Raw genomic sequence first — 13,600 nt, 5'->3', positions numbered from 1 at the left:
CGGGGGATTTTCGCTCTCCCTCCTTCATTCCATGCTGCAGTGCTGGCCATGTTGTTGTTTATTATTGTTATTTAGCATTACCTCTCTCCTCCCTATTCCCCCACCACGCCCCAAATGTCAGCTGCATCTGGACATTATCCATAGCGGTGAGGCATTCATACAAGCATGTAATAGCCATCAGGCAGGGATGAGGACCTGTGTCATCTGTCTGCCACCCTTCCTCCTCAGAGACTGCATCTCCTCCATCAGACTCACAGCAGGACTCCAGAGCTAGATGGCCCAGATCCTCAAAGGTTTTTTAAGCACCTAACGCCCAGTGGGAATTAGGAGCCTAAATACCTTTGAGGATCTGGGCCGTTGTTCTCAAACTCACTTCTCCCCTGCAGGGGAGAGCAGGCGTTTACTGAAGAATTAAACAAGAAAACATTATACAAGCACAGATCCACCCCCACCCCCCGATATGACCAGTTCTCCAAGCTTCACAATGAGGTACTACAACCAGGCTGAACGGCAACACGGAACATTTTTTTAATGTATAGTCAGACACAACCTCCCCCTCTCGTCCCTCCCAAACAAGTCAAGGACACCGGAGGGCCTCCGGCCATAGGGCTATCCCAGAACCTCGATGTGAAGCACGTTTCTTCAGTTTTGTCCACCAAGAAGGAAACGAAATAATAAAGCAAGTTAATTTCTCCCATAGCCACACACGTGTCATACAACCAGCCGATGGCCAAATCAAAGGTGGGTGACGGGTTTTTGTTTCTTTTCTGTTGACTTTTTTAGTTTGCGGTGTTGTTGTGTTAATGCTCCAGGCTGTGTAGAAAAGGAGGAATGACGAATACTTCTTGTTATTCATGGTTTCCCCTTGGAATAGCCAAACCTGCAAAGAGACGCTGCAGCTTTCACTTTTCCTTTTATGTTTGGTTGGTTGGTTGTTGTTTTTTAATAAGTGTCTCCAACATGTAAATAACCCAAGGGAAGGAGGGGACAAAATAATAGGCAGGAATTGATTACACAATCATCAATAGACTCTATCATCTCTTAGAAGAAGACCAATACACAGCTAAGTCCATATACAGCATGCAGGAATGGCAGAAGAAGGACCCTGCTGAGAAATAATGTGGCTAGAACGCTAACAAAAAAAATAATATATATATGTGTATATATATATATATGTATATATCCCATAAAAAGAATAAGCATATCCATCCAACTCAACCTACAGTGAGCACACCTTTTTCCGTTTCCAAAACAGTATGTATACAGCATAGCATCTTCTGCGTTAAACACCAGAGAGATGGATGAAGTTTCAATAACGCTGGTGGAGGAATTTTTTGTAAACACCCCCCCGCCCCCCGGACTTGTTGACTCTTCACACCAATTTTGCAAAACCCCTAAGACAAGCTGAGATTCCACCTCTTGCACACCTAGTTAAGAAGAACACTATTTGCTTGTTTTGTTTTTAATGCTTCATTAACATACTTCTCTTTTTTTGTTTTTGTTTTGTTTTGTTGTTTTTTATGAACTAACAGTTCTAGGCTCATATCAGAAAATATAATTAATAAAATTAAGAATGAATCAGATCCCTCATTCTCCATGATGTCCGTGTGTAGCAGAATGAAGAAATGTTTAACAACCGGTTTGCTTTGTTCCTTTTCATGTGTCTTGGCGGCGTCAATTTTTGCTTGTTTGTTTCATACTAACACGAATGGCAGCACAGTCCATGAAAGGGAGGGAAAATCTCAAAAAAAAGAAAAGGGCTTGTGCGTCTGTATATGCATGTGCTGGAGCGGCCGACTCCGTAATCATCCGTGTGGGAGAGTTGAGCGGAAAGAAATAACCGAGCCAGCTGCCTTGGAATGGGGGATGTGGTGGGGGGGCACGGGGGGAGCCGTTCAGCCAAATGTACTGGTTGGTCCTTGGTACCGGCACACTTGTCCGTTGCAGAAAGCAAAGGAAAAAAGAGAAAGAAAGAAAAAGATTCAGCTGTGTCAAAACTTCAGTGAGAAAAAACTGGATTTTTTTTCAAAATTCCCTTTTTTCCCCCCTCTCTCTCCCCCTCAGATTTTCTCTTTATTATAACGCTTATTTTTCTTTTTTAAGTGTTATACTTTTTCTTCTTCTTGTTGCTGTGGTTGTCGCTACTCCGCAGAATCCGCACTTGGGTCAAAACTTGAGGAGCAGATGCAACAGCAGGAGGGGAAGCAGCCCAATGCAGACAGCTCTTCTTGACGTGCCGTTGTTCCCATCATGCACTGCTCCAGGGCCTGCAAAGGGGGAGCGGGGAGGGAAAAATCCGACGGTGTTAGTCAGGGGAGTCAAGAAATAAACAAATTAGCCCTGGTTAATTCATAGAAACATAGGGCAATGTCTGCAAAAGTAATCTGGGGCATGTCAGTCTTTGGATGCCCACCCTGAAATGACTTAAAGGGTACATCTAGTCTGCAATTAAAAACCCACGGCTGGCCCGTGCCAGCTGATTTGGGCTCGTGGGGTGGTTGAATTGTCATGTAGATGTTCAGGCTTGGGCTGGCGCCCGGGCTCTAGGACCCTGCAAAGTGGGAGGGTCCCAGAGTTTGGGATGCAGCCTGAGCCCAAACGCCTATGCAGCCCTTAGCTCCAGTTGGAGTTAACCAGTACAGGTCAGCCACAGGGGTCTAGTTGCAGTGTAGACACACCCATTGAGGCCGGAAAGAAAGTGCTAAGTACCCTCTTTCAGGGACCTCTCAAGTGTTTCAGGTTGAGCGCCCAAAATCTATAGTCTCTTCTGAAAAATCTTTGCCCAAGACCTCTAAGATGGAAACCCTACTGGATCCTCCACTCCATCTCCTGAAGGACAATGCAGGTTTCTACCTACAACACATTTTTTTACCTGCCTTCTCCACTCCAGTTCTAGAAACCTCAAACCATGGTGCTTCTAGCCCTTCCCCTGAAGAAGCTATTCCACAGCCTAATGCATCCTACTGGTAAGGAACTTCTGATGTTCAGTCTCAATTTCCTCTTTCTTAGTTTCAGCCTGTTGGTCTCATTTATACCACAGCACATCACAAGCGTTCCTAGTACTCATGGCAACCCACTTATTTTATTTATTTATTTTTAATCTCTCCTATGCAAAAGGAAGGCTGATGCGGGATAGCTCATCCTAACTACACATTCTAGGAGAGGAACATCATCTGTGGCACAAAACTGACAACCATGAAGGTAGATGGTCTGGGCATTTCTGTCTTTCACAAATCCAGTTAAGGGCTCACTTCTGCGAACATCCCATGGCTTGTGCTTGACTTCAGCAAAACTGCAGGAGCCAGCTGTGTGTGTTGACTTATGGATGGGAGTTGGGTGGTACCTGAATATGTTGGTACCCAAAGGACCATGAGCCCTGTGTCAGATTTGGAGGTGGGAAGGCAGGTGTGTTCCTAGACGTGTCCTGCAAACCTGGAGAAGCAGCTGTGTGCGGGCGTGTTTCACACGTACAACTGGGAAAATGTGCTTGCAGGTGGGCCCTTCACATGGATTTTATAACAGGCAAAATGTCAAGAATGAACTCTGATTCAAGCCACCAATCTTTGAGGCTGATTTCTCTCTATTTTTTTTGCTGGAGAAAAATTACATCCAGCTGAGAACTTCGTGCAGAACTGAGCTGAGCACTCAGAGGTTGGACACGATGTGGCAAAAAGAGGAAAAGATGCCACTTGTTGGGCTCATGTAATCTTGTTTCTTTCCACCGCCTTTCCTGTTTGTTGGCAAAGTTAATCGTGTGAGCACTTATTTAGTGTCCTTGGGCCTCTGTGGTGTGTCTACCACAGTTGGTAGGGAAGTGCACATGAAATGCAACAAGAATATAAAAGCAGCTATTCTATGTCCAGGTTTTCAATAGCAGCAGAGTGATTTCTGAAGCAGGCAAAGGGACAGGATGATTAAGCAGAGAAGACATAAAGGCCCATACCCCAAACAATCCCCAGAGGTCCCTGTTTTAGCCCCAGGTTCTGTTGCCTCGTCACTCCTATACATTCCTGTTTTACTTGTCTCACTTCCCCATGGCACTATGGAAGTTTTCATGGAGATAAGACCTGACCTGCTGTTAGAAGATGTGTTCTGCAAAAAAACCAACAATAATTTTTGTCCATCTTCATGATTAACAAGGTCTCCTGGGCTCCAAGTTTCTTGCTTATTGATAATTTCCCCCTTTGCCCAATGAACCAGAGAACCCCAAATGAGAGGAAAAGGGATGGAGGAACACGGCTGCGAGGGATATATTATTCTGTTCCTCTCTCAGAGGCCATTCTTCCATAGTGTAAAACCATGAGCCACATTCTTCCAGCTGAGTTCTACCAAACAAGTTAACATACATGCAATGGAAGCCTCAGAGATGGGACTGGCCTTGTGGATTGGACATGGGACTAGACACCAAGGATTCTTGCATTCAAACCTGAGCTCTGAAGCTGATTCTTTCCCTCCATGGCCTTGTGCCAGTCACACAGGCCAAAAGGTTCAAAGGAGGCCACTGATTCCAAAATCAATGGCCACTTTTGAAAACTCAGCCCGTGATCCCTTCCTCAGTTTTCCCGTCTGTATAAATGGGATAGCAATACTTCCCTACCACCTTGGCGTGTTGCGAGGGTTAGTTAATGTCTGTAAAGTTTGCCGTTCTTGGGAGTCACTATTTGTTCAGCTCAGACAATAATAACGATAACTAAAAGAAAGACACAAATTAAAAGCTGCAAACTCTTAAGTGAGGGGACGAATTCTGCACTTGATGGAGTTAGAAGGGATGGAAGTGAGGAAAGATTTTAACTCAATAACTAATTAGTTTCATGCCGTTATCTCCCCAATTCTCCTAAAGTCCTAGGCTCTACCGTCATAATAATAATAATTGTGCTGTTTAAAACATAAAGAAATGACAAGGCAGCTGAATACACTGAAAAGATCCCAAAATCAAGATGAAAATGTTTTCTAATGAGATGACTGATGGGGAAGATTTCCTGACACTTAGTAGCAGGAGCAGGAAGTCCTACTGAACCTGAGAAAGTTAATGGGACAGATCCTCAGCTGTTATTGGAGTAACTGCTGTGGAATGGGGATGCAAAGTTGCCTTTAAATCACATTTAGGCTCCTCTGATTTTGGGGCTGCTCTCACTGGCACCAGTTGCTTATGGGCCTAAGAGACTATACCAGCAACTGACGATTGCTTGGAGAGCAGAGATGTCTGGGTCACACTGCCTTTTTCCCTGCCAGGCTCCGTTCCCCCAGCCATACCCACTTTACAACACTAGCTGGGAGGAGGAATGGCAGAGGATCTGCTGTGCAAGAGAAGATGATTGCATAGCCCGGTCAGACTAGAGGGGGAGAAGGGACTCAAAGCTTCCTCACCGAGTAACTAAAATTGGCCCAATGGCTGATGTTTATACAACACCTTCCAGCCAATGAGTGAAAAGTGCTTGGCAAACTTTCCAAGCCGACTCCAAACTTTATATAGACAGGGATCTCTTCCCCATCACTGCAAAGCATCCACCTCCCTTAAACAACCTTTCAAAAGTTCACAGCAACTTTGCACAGCTACCCGATACAGGAAATGAAGAATTCCCCCATTCAATTGAAATGGCAGCAAGAATGATAGGTAAACAGGGGAACTGGAACGGGAAACCACAGTTCATAGATTCCAAGGCCAGCAGGGCCCACTGTGCCCATCTACTCTGACCTCCTGTATAACATAATTAAAATCCCTATGCTCGTGAAACAGTCATGCGACTTTTAAGAAGTAGTCAGGAGTTCTGTTCCACATCTCATGCAAAAGAAGACATGCTAGTAAAGCATAAAGGGTTTATATCTCCCCCCAGATGGAACTAAGTGTGGACAGGACTCAATGCAGACTTGACACTGCTATTCACTAGCAGTCTTTAAACTTCTATGCTGCTGAAGTGCCTCATGGAAGTTGTAGTTAGTGTGCCTTCTTGCCATTTCCCTCAGTAGACCAGGCTCCCTGGTCAGACTACATCCGCCGGGATGAACCACAAGCTGTGAATTATGGGAGTCCCCAGCCATGGGAGATGCAGTCTGGACAGGTAGTCTAGCTCAAAGGGAAGAATGCGGACATGAGTCAACTAGACTCTAACTCCCCTAAGGCACCACAGAAGCAGCATTTCCAAATGAAAACATTTCCATGTTCAGGCATTTTGTTTTTCAGCGATAAATTGAAATTTTCCACAAAAGCAGACACTTTCCAAGAAAAAAAAAGTTCCGTTTAGTCAAAACCCCAATTTTCCATAAGAAAACAGTTTTGACAGAAAATTTCCAACCAATCCTACTCAGCACCCATGACTGGGGCCGGATTTCCCAACAATGTCCCAGCAGCTCCCATTGGGATATTTCTGACCAGGTTTTCAAAAGAACTTGCCTTTGCCCTCTTTAGGCACCAAAATAAGTGGTCAGCTTTTCTGAAGAGCTGAGCATGCTGGGTGCACATTGGATGCTGAGCGTTTCTGGCTGCTGGTGTGCATTTGTCTTGATGCCCTCTGGCACCAGAGAAAGGTGTAGCTATTCCTGTCTTTTTTTTTTTTTTTTTTTAACATGCTCTTTTTCTTTGGCTAAACAGATTTCAGTTCTTTTACCTGTTGTCCACGCCACTCAAAAGAAAAGCCATGTTGGCCAGCACCGGAGGGTCAACTGGGGTTATCATAACAAAGTTGGACCCAGCATCCTGGAGAGCTGAAAGCATCAGGTGCCTGAAACCTGGGCTGAACCTGATGAAATTTCGGAGCAAGCTCTGGAGGGAGCCAAGCGCTGTGGGTGGATAATAATGGAACCCTTGCTGGCAGGAGCTAGCACTCCTGTGTCAGGAGCAGTGCAGCTGATAAGGAGGCCAGGCTGTGACTGCTCTCCAGGTCTCATGCATTCATTACTTCCAGCTCATTAGAGAAACATGTGACAGTCCAAAGAGGCCAATTATCAAACCCTGTAGTGTCCTACAGAAATGTTACAAGCATCAATTATCCGCTGAAAACATCTGGGAGGAATAAGGACCTCGAATGAGACAAATTTTCTCTGAAACCCAGTGAATCAGACCAGAAAATACTCCTGATATTTGCCACAGCAAAAGGGGACAGAAAGAGAGCGAGAGCAAGGTAGGGAGAGCTAGGCAGGGAGCTGCACAGCATCCAGAGGAAAAGGCTGTGTAAAGAAGGTCTCTATAGCATGTTAGGCTACAAGAAAGGACAGGCTGCAGGATTCCGGACACAAGGATGGCTACACCTCATCACAGGTGCATTTCTTGCTCCTAATTCCTAATGCTACTGAATTAGAACCCTGCAAGCATTAATGGGTGGGCTGCAGCAGTCCCCACAAAGCAGGGGTGCAACGAGGAAGTTAGTTGCATTGGTCCTCTCGGTGGTTTGCGGGACAAGAGATCGTGACTTCTGCTCAGCCGATCCCTTGGTTTTAGCGCAGCCACGGGAAAACAAGGGGCAGCAGAAGCAGAGGGGCCGGCGGCAGCAGGGAAACCAGAGTTTGGGGGAGCAATCACCGTTTGGGGAGCACATGTACTGACCTTTCCAGGGTGTCAGGGCTGTAGTTGTCTCTTCTAAAAATTAAAGAACAAGTCATGGTTAAGGTGAACGGAAAACGATGTTTAAAGACAGTTCAGCTGATTCTTCCCCCTACTGAGCAGCCTGGACAGCGTCTGACTCCCCCTGCTAACGTCGAGGTGGCTGTTACTAGTATTATTCGAGATAGGTCTGAGTCTTGCCGGGCCTGATTTCCCCACTGGCTTGCACCTTGTGTCGTCATCTATCCCTGTGCAAAGGGAGTGCAAAGCACAACCCCGCAGATCTGGTAGCATTAGATGTTCCTTTTGCACAAGGGTGAATTGATGGCTACAAGGCAGGGGAGAACCAGCCACAGAGTTCTGACCGAGAGTTTAGGGTTGTTTCCCTAATATTCTCCAAGCTCAGAGGGTGGGTTATTTGTCCCATTAGAGGTGTGGTCGTTTGCAAAGACTGGATCAGGATCCGAACTCGCCTAAAGCACAGGGGATTTGGGTCAAGCCCATCTCCAATGGCTAGTACCAATGTCCTGCCTTCCCTGTTCTGACTAGCAATCCTGGGAAGGAGACAGCCCCATCCCATGTCGTAAACGAGATCAGTGCTTGCCGGAGGAGGACACTTCGGGGGATTTCAGGCAGACGGCCAGCCATGCCGACTGTATCCAAGAAACCTGCCTGTTCTTTACTGCAATGATGAGTCCCTGTGTGCTAACTGAAGGCCCAGGACACAGCATTATCCTCACTAATGCTGGGTCTTACTAGTTTCAGTTGACGTAGGTGCAGGCGATTGGTGGGAAGGATTGTATTTCAGTGTTAGGCTCCTGTTGAGAATGCAGAGAAGACCAGCAAAGTGGCCTTCATAATCCGCCTAGAAACGCTAAGGCAGTGCCTTGATCCCACACTAAACCTTGCGGAATTGAAGAACAAAGGAGAGAAGCCAAAGGTGGCGGTGTAGGGTTTATCTTGGCTCGGACAAAAATGAGTTCTGAATGGTCTGAGCTGGGATTGCATTGAGTGAGTCCTCCACAGCCTGCTGCCAGCCTTCTTCTCCATGTGCAAGGGATAGCGATGAGGCTCAGAATTGGACAGGCAGAGTGCAAAGAGCAACCTGCAGCACGAGGAACTTCACATTTCTGCATGTACAGGCCTTTCCTCTGATGGTGTTACCAGCACTCAATAACATCTGGGATTACCAGTCAACTATTGGGGGGGAGGGGGCAATTGCGATTAGGAGAAATGAGCCTAGCGGTTGGAGTCAGCATGTCCCGAGATCTCAACCCAGCTTGGCCACTGACTCAAGATGCTACCGTCCCTTATGCAAGGCACAGCACCTCTCTGCCTCAGTTTCCTCATCTATAAAGTAGGATTGGTAAATACCTCGCTCGTGGGGGGGAATTCATTTAGTTAATATTTATAGGCCGTTTTACATACGCAAAGCACTGCAAATGCAAAGTATTATTATCATTTACTCTTAAAACAACATCTAGGGCCAGATCCTCAGCTGGTGTAAATCCAGATCTGGCCGGATCTGGCCCTTAAGTTAGATATTCAGGCCAACTTTTGCCAAAGGAGTCACTGATTCTGGGTGCCGCTGAGACACTGATTTTTCAGCGGTCCTGAGCACCCATTGATTTCATCTGGAGAGGTGGGGTGCTCAGCCATTTGGAAAACCTGAAACAGGGCACCCGAAATCAGAGGTGCCCAAAAAGCAGTGGCCACTTCAGAAACTGCCAGCCTTAGCTCCCACCTCTGATTTCAATCAAGCCCATTCCTACCCTTTAAATTAAGGGTTGGCCCATTGGCTTTAATGAGACGACTCATGCCATTTCTCAGCAGTGTGACTCATGGTTGCAAAATCTAACCTTAAATAAGAATCTGATTTAATTACAGACCTGGCCATCACAGCTGGCAAAGCATACAGCAAGATCTGTAACAAAACTTAAGGGTGACCCACTAATTTACACCATTTGAGGCTCTGGCCCTTCAACGTGACAGAGACATTCATTGACGGTGCAACAGTGGAGTTACATCAGGGTTGAGTTTGGCCCAGAATGTCTAAATAATGTGCCTTGAATTTGCACTTGTCTTTTATTTTATTCTTGGGATTTCCCTTGGGCTCTTTCTTTCTCTCTCCCATGCAGAATGTTTGCCCCATCCTTATTAATTGCGACTTTCTAGAGAGAATTATCTAATAATACCTGCCTAAAGCAATCAACATTGATCACAATAAAGGGTGGAAATTGAGGTTTTAGGGGTTTTATTAATAATAATAAAAAAAAGATTTGGTTCCAGAGGTCTTGATAAATTAAAGAACGAATCAAATTAGCGATTGAATAAAGTGGGATGCCCTGTACCGTATGTTAAATAAAAAAAAACAATTGCCTCTTTTTTGGTGGAATAGATTTATTCAAGATTAGCCACAAAATAAGCCAGGATCCCTAACCCTGTTTGTAGCAGTCAGTAAATAGATTTTATGGCCAAAATAATTAAGGATCAGATTCATGTGAGTAAGGCTACTCAGAGAGTAACCTACTTCTCTATGGGCCCAATTCTCTACTGCCTTATACCTTGTATAGTCATTTACAATTATGCAAAGTGGTTTTAAAACACTACCACTCTGATCCGGGAGTGTTCATACCCACTTTGCACAGCTGTGGATGACTGTGGGAAAAGAAGTGAGGGCATGGCACTCTATATTAAAGACATCATTACTTGTTTTAGAGTTATTGATAACACAGAACCATAGGATTTTGAATGCATATGGATCAGTGTGCTAGCTACCAATGCCCAGAGAGGGTACTGTTATGTTACCGGCCTCCGAATCATACCAGTGAGCATGGCGAGTTACTTCTTAACCACCTGTCTGTAAAGAGTGGAAAGAAAAATTGTGTTGTTCTGGGAGACTTCAGTTGCGGAGGCATAGGCTGCTGGTTTCATGCAGCCGGTAATAAAGCATCATTAGAGCTTCTACAAATTCTAGATGATAATTTTCTAACACAAAGGTATTGCACCCAACCCAAGGTAACTCTATTTTGGACCTCATTATGATGGGTACAGATGAATTAATCACTGAACTGGAAGTTAGTGGTTGCCTAGGGATCAGTGATCAGAACTGATTATATTCAATATGGGCAAAAAGTGGACAGTGCCGAACAGTAATATATATTATATATATATACTGGTGCTTCAAAAGGGCCAATTTTCCAAAGCTGAAGAAAATGATGAGCAAAATTTTGGGGAGGAAAAAATTAAACAGATAAATGTGAATAAAAATTGGGAGCTATTTAAGAAGAGTTTATTAGAGGGACAAAAAGCTTTGAAAAAATCATCTTAAGTTACCAGATCACAGTCACACAGTGAGTCCAGCAGAGCTAGCACCAGAACCTAGGTCTCTTGAGTTCCAGTTTAGTGCCTTAAACACAAGGTCAACCTCTCTTTCCTGCTGCCCTCACTCATTCAGTGGGAGATTGACCTAGTTAAGGGCTTCACGATTGGCCCCGTGTGGATTTTAATCAAATGGGGCGGTCAAGACTTTACCATGCATTTTCAGCCCGGTGTCTGCAATTCATCCCTGCATGGCTAGTCACTGTGGGATTTTACAGAAGCAATGCATGAAGTATATCAACACCTGTTTCATTCAGCCCAACTGCCTGAGGGCAGATCCCATAAACCTGGCACAGAAAGACATGCACATGGAGCTTCTCTGCATAAACATGGCCTGGTGCACCACTATCCCGGGAAGACAGCTTTCAGTTGACCAGAGACCTGCTGGTGGAGTTTGATGGGGGGATGGGTTGAATCAGCACAACTCCTGCCCCCAGGTAGACCACTAATGCTCGCTTTGCCGACAGATCCTTACAATCTTTCCCCATCCCAAGTGCAAGGGAAGTTGTGGCCACTTTTTTCCAAATGAAACCTTGCCCAACTAGTGGACTGTCTGCCATGTGGCCCCTCTGCCAGGATATTTAATCCAAATTCTGTGTCAACCCTGGGTAAGTTTCAGCCCAACAGTGCACAGGTAAGGAGCATGTCTCAGGATGAATAGACCAGGAAACATGCATTTAACAGCCACAGACAGACAGACAAACATTTAATTACAATTGGCCTTTTAGAACCAGTGCTGGAGGCGTCCATCTTACTGAAAAAGCTGGGTCATTTGTGACACTGATTAGCCTGAAAGCCTGGTAAGGGAAAGGCTGCAACAGCTTATAATTTAAACAGCAAACATTTTTTTAAAAAAACACTCAGTAATGCAAGAATTATTTTTATGCTGGTTAAAAAAAACACAATTCGTGCTAGAGATAGGCACAGATGCACAGTTCAGACTTGGATCCAAACTTCCATGAGTCTGAGGCTTTGGAGCTGTAATATCCCTCATGGCAGAGAAGAGAAAGGACTAGCTTGTGATAAATATGAAGTTGATCCTTTACAGGGGCTACTGGATATGGAGAAGTTCCTACAGTTCTCTCGGCCCACTAGAGTAACGAAACACAGCTTGCAGTGCCTAGCGTCACCATACAGGGTCTATCTATGTTCTGGATTGGACCATGCACTCCTGGAAATACTGCTGACTAAACTATATCATCAGACCTATCTCTGTTTGGAAGCTGGTTTAGAATTCCTTTCTAAGGATTGAATACCTATTTTCAAAAATCAAATCTCTTTGGAGAGAGATGGCCACCTCCATCAAGTGCCTCAGAAACACCCATTGTGCCACATTGACAAAATTAAAACAAAGACCATTTCCCAGGTTCTAAATGGTGCTTATCACTTTGTGGACTTAAAGTCTGTTAGGCTGACCAAGTTTTTTCTTGAATGGGCCCTACTCTATCCCTCTCCAAAGGGCGCTGTGCAAGTCTTTTGTAACCAAACCTGAAACCAGGACTCAAAACCTCTATGTCCACTGGCAAGTGGAAGGACAGGGAGATGGATCCAACCTAGCTTGGCCGCTGCTGAAGGAAGGAAAAGGTGACCTCGAACGAAGTGGACAAAAGGGCATCATCATAGTGGATAAAGGGAATTCTCTTCTCCAGGGCCTGATCCAAAGGCCACAGAAGTCAAGTCCTCTCCAGAATGAAATCCACAAAGCCAGAAGATTTAGGAATGAGGTTTGAAGAAAATTAGAATTCAAATGATCTTGAAAAACTGGAGGAATGGTCTGAAATAAATAGGCTGGAATTCAATAAGGACAAATGCAAAATAGAAAGGAACAATCAACTGCAGAAATACAAAACAGGAAATGACTGGTTAGAAAGGAATACTGCAGAAAAGGATTTGAGAGTGGATCACAAATTAAGTATGAGCCACCGATGTGATACAGCTGGAAAAAAAGTGAACATCATTCTGGGATGTATTAGCAAGAGCATTGTAAGCAAGTAATCCTTCCACTCCGCTCAGCCCTGATCAGGCCTTAACTGGAGTACTGTGTCCAATTCTAGGCACTAAACTTTGACAAAGATGTGGACAAACTGAAGAAAGTCCAGAGGAGAGCAGCAAAAAATGATGAAAGGTCTAGAAACCATGACCTACGAGGGAAGACTGAAAAAAACTGGGTTTGTTTAGTCTGGAGAAGAGAAGACTGAGGAGGGAAGTGATAACAGTCTTCAAGAATGTAAAAAGTTGTTATAAAGAGAAAAGTGAGGAGAGGACACAAAATAATGGACTTAAATTGCAGTGAGGGGGATTTAGACATGACAAAAACTTCCTAACTGTAACGGTAGTTAAGCACTGGAACAAATTACCTAGGGAGGCTGTGGAATCTCCATCACTGGAGATTTTTAAGAACAGGTTAGACAAATACCTGTCAGGGATGGTCTAAAAAATACTTAGTCCTGCCTCAGTGCAGGGGACTGGACTAGATGACCTACTGAGGTCCCTTCCACAGTGGGCCTATGAAAAGACAGTTTTACTGAGAGATTAGTGCTATAGCAACCATTCCTACTTCTAATTATGTCACTTGCTTCTTTTATGCCTTTGAAGTACTGATGGATCCTACTGTCTGGGGGTGGGCAACAGGACCACATGCAGCTCTGATGAGTGGCACATGAAAACCCTGGGATCACAGAG

The 13,600-nt window shown here is 44.8% G+C and overlaps 1 protein-coding gene across 6 annotated transcripts in view; it reads right to left on the bottom strand.

Moving 5' to 3' along the window:
* Positions 1-533: 533 nt before the first annotated feature.
* NTM (neurotrimin) overlaps positions 534-13,600 on the bottom strand; it is a 671,163-nt gene continuing 658,096 nt past the window's right edge. For 4 of the 6 annotated variants that reach the window (XM_074936558.1, XM_074936557.1, XM_074936560.1 and 1 more), the window contains 3 exons: positions 7,541-7,573; positions 2,112-2,267; positions 534-1,933 (listed from right to left, as the gene is read on the bottom strand). In XM_074936558.1, the coding sequence (XP_074792659.1) occupies positions 2,167-2,267; positions 7,541-7,573 (134 nt within the window). In that variant the 3' untranslated portion in view covers positions 534-1,933; positions 2,112-2,166. The remainder of the gene's footprint in view (positions 1,934-2,111; positions 2,268-7,540; positions 7,574-13,600) is intronic. The other 2 variants (XM_074936559.1, XM_074936561.1) reach the window with 1 other exon arrangement.

Source organism: Natator depressus, chromosome 22 (genome assembly GCF_965152275.1).
Source record: "Natator depressus isolate rNatDep1 chromosome 22, rNatDep2.hap1, whole genome shotgun sequence".
Classification (NCBI taxonomy): Eukaryota; Metazoa; Chordata; order Testudines; family Cheloniidae; genus Natator; species Natator depressus.
The sequence above is the reverse complement of the archived record's forward strand: the minus strand, read 5'-3'. Positions and strand labels throughout refer to the sequence as shown.